General features: G+C 48.9%; 1 protein-coding gene across 1 annotated transcript in view; it reads right to left on the bottom strand.

Annotated features, from left to right (window-relative positions):
* The window catches only part of WWP1 (WW domain containing E3 ubiquitin protein ligase 1), a 711,039-nt gene that overhangs the window by 45,980 nt on the left and 649,573 nt on the right, over positions 1-15,486 (bottom strand). The window contains exon 22 of the mRNA XM_069220436.1: positions 8,729-8,825. Within this exon, the coding sequence (XP_069076537.1) occupies positions 8,729-8,825 (97 nt within the window). The remainder of the gene's footprint in view (positions 1-8,728; positions 8,826-15,486) is intronic.

Here is a 15,486-nt window from a genome sequence, read left to right as displayed (position 1 = left end):
TGCTCTATTTTGTGGAAGTGTGGTCGAGCAGTAGGCGTATCAGAGGGTAGTGTTAAGCATTTGCTGTGCACACACACAGGCAATAAATGAGGAACACAATAAATGAGGAACACACACTCAAAGACTTACTCCAGGCCAATAGGTTTTTATATTGAAAAATATATTTTCTTAGTTTATTTTAAAAATCACAGGTTCAAGATTTACAGTAAACACTTTAAATGCAATGTACTTCACTTAGATACTTTAAGAACTTTTAATAAAAGCAATATCATATACAGTCTTTGTAAAAATGGCAATAAGCTATTTTCAAAGTGGACACAGTGCAAAAATCAACAGTTCCTGGGGGAGGTAAGTAAAGGTTAGATTAGGAGGCAAGTAAAACACTTACAAGTCTCAGTTCTGGGGCATAGGCAGCCCACCATTGGGGGTTCAAGGCAACCCCAAAGTTACCACACCAGCAGCTCAGGGCCGGTCAGGTGTAGAGGTCAAAGAGGTGCCCAAAACACATAGGCGCCTATGGAGAACAGGGGTGATCCGGTCCAGTCTGCCAGCAGGTAAGTACCTGCGTCCTCGGGGAGTAGACCAGGGGGGTTTTGTAGAGCACTGGGGATTGGGGGGACACATGTAGGCACACAAAACACACCCTCAGCAGCACAGGGGCGGCCGGGTGAAGTGTGTAAAGCAGGCGTTGGGTTTCAGGTAGAAAAGAATGGAGGGAAACGGGGGTCACTGTAGCGGTGCAGGCAGGCACGGGGGGCTTCTCGGGACAGCCACTACCTGGGCTAGGCAGAGGTTGCCTGGGGGTTACTCCTGCGCTGAGGTTCGGTTCCTTCAGGTCCTGGGACTGCGGGTGCAGTGCTAGTTCTAGGCGTCGGGTCCCTTGTTACAGACAGTCGCTCTCAGGGGGAGCCTCTGCATTCTCTCTGCAGGCATCGCCGTGGGGGCTCAGGGGGGTCGTCTCTGGTCACTCACGGGCTTGCAGTCGCCGGGGAGTCCTCCTGGAGGCGTTGGTTCTCTGAATCTCGAGCCGGGGGCATTGGGTGCAGAGTGAGAAGTCTCATGCTTCCGGCGGGAAACGTGCAGTCTTTGTAAGTTGCTTCTTTGTTGTAAAGAAGTAGCTGGTTTTGAGCAGGGCCGCTGCTCACGGGAGTTTCTTAGTCCTTTAGTCCAGGGTAGTCCTCTGAGGCTTCAGAAGTCGCTGGTCCCTGTCGGATGCGTCACTGGTTGCAGGATTTCGAAGTTGGAGACAGGCCGGTAGGGCTGGGGTCAAAGCAGTTGTAGTCAGCTGTCTTCTCTGCAGGCTTGTAGGTCAGCAGTCCTTCTTGTTTCTTCAAGTTGCAGGAATCTAGTTTCCTAGGTTCTGGGGTGTCCCTAAATACTGAATTTAGGGGTGTGTTTAGGTCTGGGAAGGCAGTAGGCAATGGCTACTGTCCTTGAGGATGGCTACACCCTCTTTGTGCCTCCTTCCTGTGGGGAGGGGGGCACATCCCTAATCCTATTGGGGAAATCCTCCAAACTCAAGATGGAGGATTTCTAAAGGCAGGGGTCACCTCAGCTCAGGACACCTTAGGGGCTGTCCTGACTGGTGGGTGACTCCTCCTTGTTTTTCTCATTATCTCCCCTGGACTTGCCGCCAAAAGTGGGGCTGTGTCCAGGGGGCGGGCATCTCCACTAGCTGGAGTGCCCTGGGGCATTGTAACACGGAGCCTGAGCCTTTGAGGCTCATTGCTAGGTGTTACAGTTCCTGTAGGGGGGAGGTGTGAAGCACCTCCACCCAGAGCAGGCTTTTGTTTCTGTCTTCAGAGAGCACAAAGACCCTCATCACATGGGGTCAGAAACTCGTCTCTCAGCAGCAGGCTGGCACAGACCAGTCAGTCCTGAACTGAACAATTGGGTAAAATACAGGGGGAATCTCTAAGATGCCCTCTGTGTGCATTTTGTAATAAATCCAACACTGGCATCAGTGTGGGTTTATTATTCTGTGAGGTTTGATACCAAACTTCCCAGTATTCAGTGTAGCCATTATGGAGCAGTGGAGTTCGTTTCTGACAAACTCCCAGACCATATACTTAATATGGCCATAACTGTACTTACAATGTCTAAGAATAGATTTAGACACTGTAGGGGCATATTGCTCATGCAGCTATGCCCTCACCTGTGGTATAGTGCACCCTGCCTTAGGGCTGTAAGGCCTGCTAGAGGGGTGACTTACCTATGCCACAGGCAGTATTGTGCGTGCATGGCATCCTGAGGGGGATGCCATGTCGACTTTGCCTTTTTCTCCCCACCAACACACACAATCTGCAATGGCAGTGTGCATGTGTTAGGTGAGGGGTCCCTTAGGGTGGCACAACATATGCTGCTGCCCTTAGGGACCTTCCCTTGTCACAGGGCCCTTGGTACCACTGGTACCTTTTACAAGGGACTTATCTGTGTGCCAAGGGTGTGCCAATTGTGGAAACAATGGTACATTTTAGGTGAAAGAACACTGGTGCTGGGGCCTGGTTAGCAGGGTCCCAGCAAACTTCTCAGTCAAGTCAGCATCAGTATCAGGCAAAAAGTGGGGGGTAACTGCAACAGGGAGCCATTTCCTTACACACCTTGAAGCTCCAAACTGCAAAATAGCTGACAATGTGCGTTCTCTGCGGAGGCAAACAGATCTAACCAAGGATCTCCCCACTGCTGAAAGGGACCTTGCTCCACCTCCGGATGGAGATGCCATTTGTGATCGGCTATGCATCGACGGCTGAGTTTGTCTGCTCTGGCGCTCAGAGAGCCCGCCAGATGTTAAAGCCAACAGAATAGGTGGCTCCCTCTGCCGTAGCCACAGTAGGAGAAGAAAGCATGCCAGCATCTGGAGAAGAATCCAGACAACTGGCCTCGCCCAATTCATGTGCCCAGTCCATATTAGGGTTGTCCTGGTATTCATAAGGGTCCAGGGACCACTCTAATTCTTTCCCATATTCATACCCATAAGAATAAGGGTCTGAATCCAACCTGGGGTGAATAGACCCCACTGAATAGGAAGGCGGCGTCAGCCGACGCCGCTGCAACTCTGAGTCATCAGGGATTAGGATTGGGTCAATGTCGATCGTGGGCACAACCGAAGTCAGGAGCGTCGACAGTCGAACCAGTGCCGGGGAAGGTCTTGAAGGTACGACTACATCAGTACGGGTCTGGAAGCGGATCCGGAGGGGACCTCAGTGGCCTGGGCTGGAGCCAGGGGTGCGGAACCCGAATGTCCCCCAACCGAACCCCAGGGCCCAGCTCCCGGAAAGTCGGGGAGGCGCACAGCGAATCCAGAAGTAGGCTCTGAGGACAAAGGCCTAGAGCGTCAACACTCCTCCCGCATCGCATCAGCCGAGCGACATGGTAAAGTCGAAGGATGCCTAGCTTTCTTCGACTTCTTCTTACCTGAGTGACCTGATGTGGAGCACGAGTAGTGGTGACTCTGCGAGTTGTCTCAAGACCTTCCTCTTGAGCAAGACCAGGATCAACGTGGAATCGAGCGCCGGGCAGCCATAAGCTTGAGGGAGCGCAAACTCAAGGACTTCGGGTGCATGGCTCAGCACTCAGAGCATGATTTTGGGTCGTGGTCGCGCTCCAGGCACCACAAACAGACCCGGTACAGATCAGTCACCAACGACATGCGGTTACAGGTCTAGCACGGCTTAGAACTGGCCTTCGGGGACATCCTCGATGCACCAAGGATTTCACCATTAACTCAACAAAAGTGTAGAAGTCAGTCAAAAATTGACCAGGGTAACTCTCTCCGGATCAGCGTCTATATACGACTCCCTACGTCATCACGGCAACCATGACGCCCGCGGAGTCGACCAACACCACCTAACGACTCGCAAGGGTACTGCTTGAAGAAAAATCTCTGGATCCATTCGAACACATGGGGGACATTCTAAGGTAAGAAATCTGCAACTAGAAGTCTCTATCAGATATATAGTACAAGAGTGCCTGAAAGTGTAAAGGCAAAACACCCTTGAATATTTGTGTACCTGCCAAGATCTTAATACAAAATTAAGAATTCAGCCAATTCATGAAAGATACCAAGGTCAACAAGGCTGACAATAGTGCAGTCTCCAAACAGATACGAAAAAGCAAGGTATGCCAGTATCCTGCACACTCATCACAATTAGGAGAGGGATATGTCATTTGAATAGGATCAAAATTTGAGCCAAGCAAACCAATTCTCTGGATGGACTACTATCCATCCAACATGGGAATTACATTCAGAAATACCCCAGATTTGGAGCTTTCAGCTTTCTAAGAGACTGATTTAAATCACAGTCAGTACCAAAACTGACATTTTTCCGCCGCTAAAATCAACACCTTTTTCAACAGCACAATAACATACCTCAAAACTGAAGGAAAGGCCAGGGAAACAATTGTAGAAAAGTCCAAAGACTACAGGGTTCCTTGGGCCAAGCACACTATCACAGCTTCTGGCAATAGCCAGAACAGGCGTGTTATAACTGGCCCTGCAATATTATGTAATATAGCCACTTTAAAGTTCTTTACCTGCTTACCAGATGAACTGACAGTGGGAATTTGGGGACATTTCACCACAGGACGAATGATGATACTTTCAACATTAGTGACTGTCATTGTTTTTTTTGTTTTTTTTTTAAATGGGGGGGGTACCCACCCCTGCCCTCAGCTGACCCAGCCCACAGGCATTTTACCACTCACAACTGCAAGGCTGTTTAATTAAGTGCTGCAGAGCGGGCATCAAAATGTCCACTGGCATAATAAATATGGCACTATGTCCGTATACCAAAAGTGGGAAAGGCCTCCCTAGCCTAGGGCTCCAAAATAGGACAGGCTCAGAAGAAAAAAATCTCCTCTTTTAACCATGCTAGGAAAATTATCTATACTGCTTCCTCTAATGCATCTAGTGTCTTATTGAGAAAGAGTAACTCCAGGTTTCAGATGGAGTACAAATCCAATTTTCTTTTTTTTTTAAATATTGATCTTCATAAAAGGAATCCAAAGGTTTCACCTCCCTCTAACTGTTTCCTCATGCCTAAAAGCACACCGAGAACAAGATGCAGCATCATGAGACATGCCCAGACAACAAAATCATCCTGAGTGTGGAGTTATGACCATCATCTGTCAACTGCATTTGGAACATGAATTTAAACCTGAATATTTCTTCTGAAACCTTGCCAAAAACAAAACCTGATTACTGTCAACCCAGAGAAAACCTTGGTTATATTATGTGTAGTTGTATAGCGCACAACTTGCCTGGAAGGGTCTCCTGACACCTGAAGCAGGAGCTGCATGGGCCGCGGCTGTGTTGGGATTAAGTGAAGAGTCAGACCTTCAGCCTCTTGAGGAATTTATGAACTGAGGAGGAGGTTCTACTGTGCAGGGGAAGGTTTTTCCAGGATTGCGGTATAAGGCACGACCGCTGGATCTGGTTCTGCAGAAACCATTTTTTTTTGGGAGGGTGGTGGGGGAGGGGGTGTGGATATGGGTGCAAGTATGAGGCTGGCTGAGCAGAGGTGTCAGGTTAATCTTGTGGAAGTGTATGAAGTTGATGAGGTACATAGGGCCACTGATGTGTAAGGCTGTGTATGTGTGCATCAGAAGTCTGAAGGGTGTTCTCAGTCTCAGATCAGTGAGGCAAAGAACATAAGGAAATGGCATTATCAATGGCTGACAGAGCTTTTGAAATTTATACTGATCATTTCCAGTACAGTCATGTGGTTCCCGTCTATGACGTGATTAGGTGACACCTGGCATTCGATAAATTATGCCATGGAATGATTCTGGATCTATTCTGGTGCCTACAAATGGGTTTAACTAAGGAAGATGTGTGAAGAGCATCAATCAGAAAAACAGTTCATAAAGCGTGATACTTTCAACAGCGCTTAGCCTATGCATCCTCACAATGGAGGTAAAAGGAGATCCAGTTCAGAAACTAATCTCAAATCTGTAAGGACAGGTACTGCAAGCTTTTTTAAGTTGGATAACCAACCAAAAGAATTGCAGCAGTCAAAAAGAGGAAGAGTATTAGAGCTCATCTGAAGAACTACTATGCTCAACCAGCTTTAAAGAGTCATGCACTAATCTGTGAGGTATAGCCCTTCGCATCTTTGGTCGTCACTGAATTAGGATGAAATTTGAAGACTTGTTACAGATTCATGGTATTTTAAAAATACCATATTAACTGTACACTGCAGACACTCTAGACAGACAGAAAGCATTCCAGAATTTAGCATCTATGAAACATTCATGGAGAAGATTGCTTGTCAAAATGTGTACAAACTAAAAAGCATGGCTACACATGCAGCTACAGTCACTGTGATCAAAGAGGTTAGTATGACTCAATTCAACAATAGAATGGTATCTTTAAAGTAGAGGAAGGTTTGTTTCAGCAAACGACCTTCTGCATCTGGGAACAAACCACCCCTTCCTAAGAAAATGAAAAGTAGAACCATCTGCTACTGGTAAAATATGGTCATGCCATCTGGCCAAAGCAAGGTACCCTCAATGGATGAGTAGTAGGGTGCATTGACAGGATGGATCAGTACTACACTGGGTGTCACAGAGAGCAGTACCCTTCAACCTAGACATCATACCTCCTCTTGACTGGCTGCACAATGAAACCAAGTGGTACTTGTGGAAATCCACTACATCTGATCTGCAAAAGCAATAAGCAATTCATAACTATTAAGAAGAAAACACAACATGAATGAGCAGGATGGTCGTTCTGTTATAAGGACAATCAATGCATTTGAACATCAGCTGCTAGCAATTGCTTTTGGCAAAATCCAAATGGTTTGAATAAAGAAATCTGTGCTAGAGGGTCCCTAAGGGGAAAAGACATTTCAGAACAGTGGAAAACTGTTAAAAGTAATTAAATGGTCGAGTGTGAGTAACAAACAGGCAACGACCGTGTAATGTGTATGTGTGCACACCTGGCAGCAGTGTCCAAAAGATGCTAGTCTAGCCATTAGGTGGTAGGACACTTGTTGACTCAGAAATGAAGCGCCCTAGAGGACACGAGTACATGGTCCATTAAACTCATGTTTGCTATTGGCCTCACTAGAGAGTACTTTGTCCCTGGTACAGTGAAACTGCTACTGAGGAGAATGTAAACATAGAGGGGGTCATTACAACATTGTAACCGCCATGCGGCCGCACTCCAGCGGTGCCCATTTTGACATCCCCGCTGGGCCGGCGGGCGGAAACCAAGTTTCCGCGCGCTGGCCCAGCGGGGATGTGGCCCGCAACATGGGAGCCGGCTCCAAATGGACACGGCGGTGTTGCGGTCGTGCGACTGGTGCAGTTGCACCCGTCGCGCTTTTCACTGTCTGCATAGCAGACAGTGAAAAGCTGCATGGGGCCCCACGACTTCCCGTTCCGCCAGCCTTTTCCTGGCGGTGCAAACCACCAGAAAAAGGCTGGCGGTCGGGGACTCGGCCAGGCGGATTATTACAGCCGGGGCAAAAGTGGCTGAATACCGCCGGCCCCAGCGTTGTGACCGCGCTGGTTCCGCCGCGGTCGTAATACGCCTGGAAGCACCGCCAGCCTGTTGGCGGTGCTTCCGTCATTTTAGCCCTGGCGGTCTCGTACCGCCAGGGTCAAAATGACCCCCAGAGTGTTTTAGAAGAGTTGGCCTTTCATAATTTTATTTTTCAGCATGGTGTGAAGTTGAAGGGTATACAGCGATCTCAAGATAATTTGCTGTCTATAGATCCACTGAATAGAAGCAAAAGCCCCTGGGTCATCAGGTGATATCTTGATGTGTGCTAATAAAACTTTCATAGTTAAATGCAAAACAAAGCAAACAAATACATAAAATGTGCTCTTTCACTTTTATATGAGGTGGTGTTGCAGTGACTAGAGTGGCAGACAAAAGGGAAATACATGGCTTGCTTGTAAGATAAACAGGATATTATCCATTTAAGGATTGGCAAAGATTTGATAGAACGGGCCCCTGTAGAAAATGCTGGTTAAGATTACCATGATAGATCCCCATCATCCTTTCAATAAATGGGCTGTGTCTGCATGCTAGTCCTATAATCCCCAAAATAAAAGACCTTAGGCACAGTTGCATCTCAAACATTTGAATATACAACAAAAAATGATGGGTTAACGTTGCAAGACGAATTACCACCTAGTTGCACTTTATGCGGCACCAATTTACAGTGAAGCCTTTCTTAGCTTAGGTCCTGAAATGAAGAGCAACATTAAACAGTACAGATATATATCAATGACTGCCACTCACACAATGCCAAGATTTACTGCTGATATACATTTTAGATTGATTTACAGCATGCATGCACAGCTCATCACCCATCCAGGGATCTCTATGTGCTGATCTTCTATAATACCCAGTGAAAGACGTATGTCATTAGGTTCTTCTTGAAGTTTAAAAGTAAGTCTGATGGCTAGTTGCTTTGAATTTCAGACTGGGACCTATCATGAATATGAGGTGCTTTTAGACACAGTGGTGCTCCTATTGAGAAAATAAGTTCTACTTAGATCAGCAGAATAAGGGAACTTGTGAAGTATCCTATGTGGAAGGGAGTGTGCTTGCATAGTGTTTAAGACATTCACAGACATTCCTGTCACTAGACTGTGTCAAAACAAAATGAAATACCAGGGATTGCTTTTGCTTCCACAAAGTAGTCCACTGTATGGACAATATATCATGTTTACAGCATGGTTATAAAAAGTGCTTGTTAGCTCTTTTCAATCTTACCCATCAGTTCAGCAAATCCTCCCAGAGGTAGTCGGCAGGTGCCAGTGACAAATTGCATCAATCGTAATCGAACTTCGTTGTCCATTTCTTTAACAAACTATAGGGAAAAACAAACAAATGTTACATAGCGTCAGAGCGAAACGTACAAGTTACTTACCTTCGGTAGCGAAATATCTGGTAGAGACATTCTAGTTGCAGATTCCTTACCTTAGAATTTTCCCCCAGGCGTCAGAAAGGATCTGGAGATTTTTCTTCGACCAATACCCTTGTGCGTCGATAGGAGGCATCGGTCGACTCCGCAGGCGTCATAGTCGCCGTTATGACATCGGGAGTAGTGCATAGACGCCGCCCTCGTGCAGTGACATCAGTTTCTTTTAACGACTTTCCACGCCAGAGCGCAGAGCCGCTAAGAACACTGAGATAGTTGCGCCAGAGCTAAGGACCTGAAAGTGGGAATCCCTGTCCCTAGAAATCAGTTTGCAAGTGGGCAGGATTGGTGGGCGGTAAGGAATCTGCAACTAGAATATGTCTCTACCAGATATTTTGTTACCGAAGGTAAGTAACTTGTACATCGGATAGAGACTTCTAGTTGCAGATTCCTTACCTTAGAACAGATACGCAAGCAACGCCATCCTCGGTGGTGGGCTGCAAACTAAGATCATACTAGAAAGTCCTGCAGGACCGAACAACCAAAGCAGCCATCCAGATGGACCTGACTATCCAGGCAGTAATGCTCAGCAAACTTGTGCTGGGATGCCCACGTAGCTGCCTGACAGATATCCAGGACAGGAACTCTGCGTACTAATGCAGTGGATGCAGCAGTTGCTCTGGTGGAATGACCCCGCAAGCCGTCAGGAGGTTGCTTTTTTGCCAAAGCGTAGCACATTTTTATGCAAAGAAGCACCCATCGAGATATGGTATGCTTTTGCACCACCTTCCCTTTCTTCGATCCACATAGCCAACAAAGAGTTGATCGTCCACCCGGAAATCTTTGGTACAATTGAAGTAGAACGCCAACGCTCTTTTTGGGTCCAGACGGTGGAGTCTCTCCTCCTCATGGGAAGGAGGTGGGGGGGTGTAGAAGGTAGGCAAAGTGATGGACCGGCCTACATGAAATGGTGTAACCACCTTAGGAAAGAAGGAAGCTCTAGTGTGTAACACCACTTTGTCAGGGTGTACAGACAAGTATGGAGGCTTTGAAGAAAGGGCCTGAAGCTCACTCACCATGCGAGCAGAGGTGATAGCGATGAGAAAGACAGTTTTGAATGTGAGGAGCCGCAAGGGACAATTATGCATTGGCTCAAAGGGGGTACACATCAGGTAAGTAATTACAATATTAAGATCCCACTGAGGCATGATGAAGGGAGTGGGAGGAAATAAGTGGGTAAGCCCTTTTAAGAACCTATTCACTAGAGGAGATTTAAAGTGTGAGGGCTTATCAGGAAGCCTAAGAAAGGCGGAAATGGCAGACAAATACCCTTTAAGGGTGCCCAATGCAGAGCCCTGCTGGGCAAAAGAATGAATGAACAGAAGAATGTCTGAAAGAAGGGCAGAATGGGGGTCAACAGATTTGTTAGTACATCATGCTACAAATGTATTCCAACGACAGGCGTATACAGTTTTAGTCAATTGATGCCTGGCTGCCAAGATAACATTACAGACTTCGGGTGGAAGGGCAAATGCCGTCAACTGTTGCCGCTCAATCTCCACTCATGAAGGCGGAGGTTGGACAGGTTCGGGTGGAGGACCGTTCCCTGCTGCTGTGACAGAAGATCCGGCCAAAGAGGCAGTCTGAGTGGAGGATCGATGGACATGCTCAATAGCGCTGGATACCTGTAAGGAAATGCCTCCTTGGCATGGTTACCCTCTAACATTTTGCCTTTGCTGATGCTAAGTCTTGATTGGAAGTTTACTGGGACCCTGCTAACCAGGCCCCAGCATCAGTGCTCTTTCCCAAAACTGGACCTTTGTCTCCACAATTGGCAAAACCCTGGCACCCAGGTAAGTCCCTTGTAACTGGTACCCCTGGTGCCAAAGGCCCTGATGCCAGAGAAGGTCTCTAAGGGCTGCAGCATGTCTTATGCCACCCTTGGGACCCTTTAATCAGAACATGCACACTGCCTCACAACTTGTGTGCGCTGGTGGGGAGAAAATGACTACGTCAACATGGCACTCCCCTCAGAGTGCCATGCCAACCTCACACTGCGTGTGGCATAGGTAAGTCACCCCTCTAGCAGGCCTTACAGCCCTATGCCCCTACAGTGACTAAGCAAAACCTTAGACATTGTAAGTGCAGGGTAGCCTTAAGAGTATATGGTCTGGGAGTTTGTCAAATACAAACTACACAGTTCCATAATGGCTACACTGAAATCTGGGCAGTTTGGTATCAAACTTCTCAGCACAATAAATGCACACTGATACCATCTTAGAGATGCCCTCTGAATACCAATCGGACTTCTAGTGTAGGCTGACGAGTTTCTGCCAGCCTGCCACACACCAGACGTGTTGCTGGCCATATGGGGAGAGTACCTTTGTCATTCTGCGGCCAGGAACAAAGCCTGTACTGGGTGGAGGTGCTTCTCGCCTCCCCCTTTTGTTACAGAGCCCCAGGGCATCGCAGCTAGTGGAGATGCCCGCCCCTCTGGCCACTGCCCCCACTTTTGGCGACAAGGTTGGAGGAGATAATGAGAAAAACAAGGAGGAGTCACCCACCAGTCAGGACAGCCCCTAAGGTATCCTGAGCTGAGGTGACCCCTGCCTTGAGAAATCCTCCATCTTGAGCTTGGAGGATTCCCCCAATAGGATTGGGGATGTGCCCCCCTCCCCACAGGGAGGAGGCACAAAGAGGGTGTAGCCACCCTCAAGGACAGTAGCCATTGGCTACTACCCTCCCAGACCTAAACACACCCCTAAATTTAGTATTTAGGGGCACCCCAGAACCTAGGAAACTAGATTCCTGCAACCTGAAGAAACAAGAAGGACTGCTGACCTACATGCCTGCAGAGAAGGAGGAAGGCGACGACTGCTTTGGCCCCAGCCCTACCAGCCTGTCTCCAACTTCGAAAACCTGCACCTGCGACGCATCCGACAGGGACAAGCGACCTCTGAAGCCTCAGAGGACTGCCCTCGACTAAAGGACCAAGAAACTCCCACGAACAGCGGCCCTGTTCCAAACCATCTACTTCTCAACAAAGTAGCAACTTTCAAAGACTGCAAGTTTCCCGCCGGAAGTGTGAGACTTCACACTCTGCACACAACGCCCCCTGCTCGAGATCCAGAGAACAAACACCACAGGGAGGACTCCACGGCGACTGCGAGCCCGTGAGTAACCGGAGACGACCCCCCCCGATCCCCCACAGTGATGCCTGCAGAGAGAATCCAGAGGCTTCCCCTGACCGTGACTGCCTTTAACAAGGGACCCGACGCCTGGAACCGACACTGTACCTGCACCCCCCAGGACCTGAAGGAACCAAACTTCAATGCAGGAGTGACCCCCCCGGCGACCCTCTGCCTAGCCCAGGTGGTGGCTGTCCCGAGTTTCCCCCCTTGTACCTGCCTGCACCGCTAGAGTGACCCCCGGGTCCCTCCATTGTTTTCTGCCTGAAACCCGACACCTGCTTTGCACACTACACCCAGCCGTTGCGAGTGGGTTTTGTGTGCCTACTTGTGTCCCCCCCAGTGCTCTACAAAACCCCCCTGAGGACGCAGATACTTACCTGCTGGCAGACTGGAACCGGAGCACCCCTGTTCTCCATAGGCGCCTATGTGTTTTGGGCACCTCTTTGACCTCTGCACCTGACCAGCCCTGAGCTGCTGGTGTGGTAACTTTGGGGTTGTCTTGAACCCCCAACGATGGGCTGTCTACGCACCAGAACTGAAACTTGTAAGTGTTTTACTTACCTCCTAATCTAACCTTTACTTACCGCCCCCAGGAACTGTTGATTTTTGCACAGTGTCCACTTTGAAAATAGCTTATTGCCATTTTTACAAAGATTGTATATGATATTGCTTTTATTCAAAGTTCCTAAAGTACCTAAGTGAAGTACCTTGGGTTTAAAGTGCCTAATGTAAATCTTGAACCTGTTGTTCTTAAAATAAATTAAGAAAATATATTTTTCAATATAAAAACCTATTGGCCTGGAGTAAGTCTTTGAGTGTGGGTTCCTCATGTATTGCCTGTGTGTGTACAACAAATGCTTAACACTACCCTCTGATAAGCCTACTGCTCGACCACACTACCACAAAGTAGAGCATTAGAATTATCTATTTTTGCCACTATCTTACCTCTAAGGGGAACCCTTGTACTCTGTGCACACTATTTCTTACTTTGAAATAGTATATACAGAGCCAACTTCATACAATCCCACACTCTTGGAGCCTAGTCCAGAGCCACCAAGATAACTTGGGCCCGGTCGTACTTGATTTTCTTGAGAACTCCGGGCAGAAGAGGGATAGACGGGAAGGCATAAAGGAGGCCGGAGTTCCACTCGAGATGAAATGCGTCTCCGAGCAAGTGCCACCTTGGAAACTCCAATGCACAAAATAGCTGACATTGTGCACTCTCTACGGAGGCGAACAGATCTAACCAAGGCTCTCCCCACTTGAGAAAGAGACCTTGAACCACCTCCGGATGGAGACGCCATTCGTGATCGACAGTGCGTCGACGGCTGAGTTCGTCTGCTCTGGCGTTGAGAGAGCCCGCCAGATGTTGAACCATCTGGACATGGCTGGAACATCAGGGCATTACCCTGAGGCATAGTACCTCCTGACAAAGGGTCCTGGACCCTACCCTGCCTTGTTTGTTGGAGTACCACATGGCAGTAGTGTTGTCCGTGAATACCTGCACCACTTTCCCTTTGAGAGAGGGAATGAATGCTTTCAACGCAAGCCTGATCGCCCGGAGCTGCAGCATATTTATGTGGAGTCCTGACTCCGCCGGAGACCAGAGGCCTCTGATCTCCGCCTCTCCCATGTGGCTATCCCACTTCAGAAGCAACGCATCTGTCACTATAGAGAGATCTGGGTGGGGAAGGGAGAGGGATCTGCCGTTGAACCAATCGGGATTCGAAAGCCACCACTGGAGGTCTTTAGCAGTCCCCTCCGAGATCTGGACCATGTAGGAGAGATTTCCCTGATGCTGCGCACACTGGAACTTCAAGTCCGCCTGCCGAGCCTGCATATGCCACCTGGCATGTGTTACTAGCAGGATGCAGGAGGCCATGGGGCCCAGCAGCCTCAGATGCAATCCCACCGAAACCCAAGGCTAAAAGATCGGAATCATAGCCTGAATGTCTTGGACTCGCTTTACGGGAGGATAAGCCCGTAAACGCACTGTGTCCAGAACAGCTCCGATGAAAGGGAGTGTCTGAGAGGGAGTCAGGTGTGACTTCGGCACGTTTATAGTGAACCCCAGCTGGTGCAGGAGGATCCCTGTAGTCTGAAGGTGGGAGACAACTGTCAGGGGCGAAGGCGCCTTCAACAGCCAATCGTCTAGGTAGGGGAAGACTAAGACCTCTAATCTGCGCAGATGAGCTGCAACCACCGCCATCACTTTCGTGAACACCTGAGGGGCGTTGGTAAGGCCGAAAGGGAGCAAGGTCAACTGAAAGTGCTCGTGACCTACCATGAATCGTAGGTAACGTCTGTGGGCAGGCAGGATGGGGATGTGGAAGTAAGCGTCCTGCAAGTCCAACGCTACCATCCAGTCTCCTGGGTCCAAGGCAGACAGAACCTGAGCAATGGTGAGCATTTTGAACTTCTCCTTCTTGGGGAAGTAGTTCAGGTCACGAAGATATAGGATAGGACGCAAGCCTTTGTCCTTCTATGGTATCAGAAAGTAGCGGGAATAACAACCACAACCTACTTCTGGCACAGGGACTCTTTTTATAGCTCTCTTGGCCAAGAGAGCCGCGACTTCCTGGCGGAGAAGCACCAAATGATCCTCCGGAAGATAATGGAAGGATGGTGGCATGTGTGGTGGTGCAGATTCGAAAGGGAGGGAGTAGCCCTTCCGAATTATCTGCAAAACCCACCCGTCCGTGGTAATATGTTCCCAATGGGGTAAGTGATGGCGGATCCTGCCATCAACTGGGCGGGAGTGAGGGGACGGACTAGGAAGGTTTTGAGGCTGCAGCGGGGGCCGAGGCTGACTGGACAGACCTCTGGTTCCCTGTCCCACAGCCACATGCGATTCTGCGTCCACGGCCATGCATAGGCTGTCCAGCGTGCATGGCACAGTGGCTGGGTTGAGGACGCGACAGGGCGCCCCTTCCATGGCTGAGAAAGGGGTGAAAAGCGGACTGTGGTGGGCGTGTGACGGAGGAAAGTCCAAGGGATCGAGCCATAGTATGGGAATCCTTGAATCTCTCCAAGGCCGAGTCCGCTTTGTCTCTGAAGAGACGGGTGCCATCAAAGGGCATCTCCATGAGTGACTGCTGGACATCCCCCGAGAAGCCAGAAGTACGTAACCAGGCATGGCGCCGTTAGTCCACTATCGTCGCAACCGATCTGCCCAGAGAGTCGGTCGTATCCAGCCCACAATGGGTAGTGAACTTTGCTGTGTCTCTCCCATCTTTCATTGCTTGGGAGACGATAGCACGGGCCTCCTCCGGTATCTGCGGCAGGACTTGCTCAACTGTATCCCACAGTGAGTGGGAATAACAGCCCAAAAGACATGCGGTGTTCACAGACCGCAGTGCTACGCTGGAGGAAGAAAACAACTTCTTACCAAATTGTTCCAGCCTTTTGCATTCCCTATC

This window comes from Pleurodeles waltl, chromosome 2_2, assembly GCF_031143425.1.
Source record: "Pleurodeles waltl isolate 20211129_DDA chromosome 2_2, aPleWal1.hap1.20221129, whole genome shotgun sequence".
Lineage (NCBI taxonomy): Eukaryota > Metazoa > Chordata > Amphibia > Caudata > Salamandridae > Pleurodeles > Pleurodeles waltl.
The sequence above is the reverse complement of the archived record's forward strand: the minus strand, read 5'-3'. Positions and strand labels throughout refer to the sequence as shown.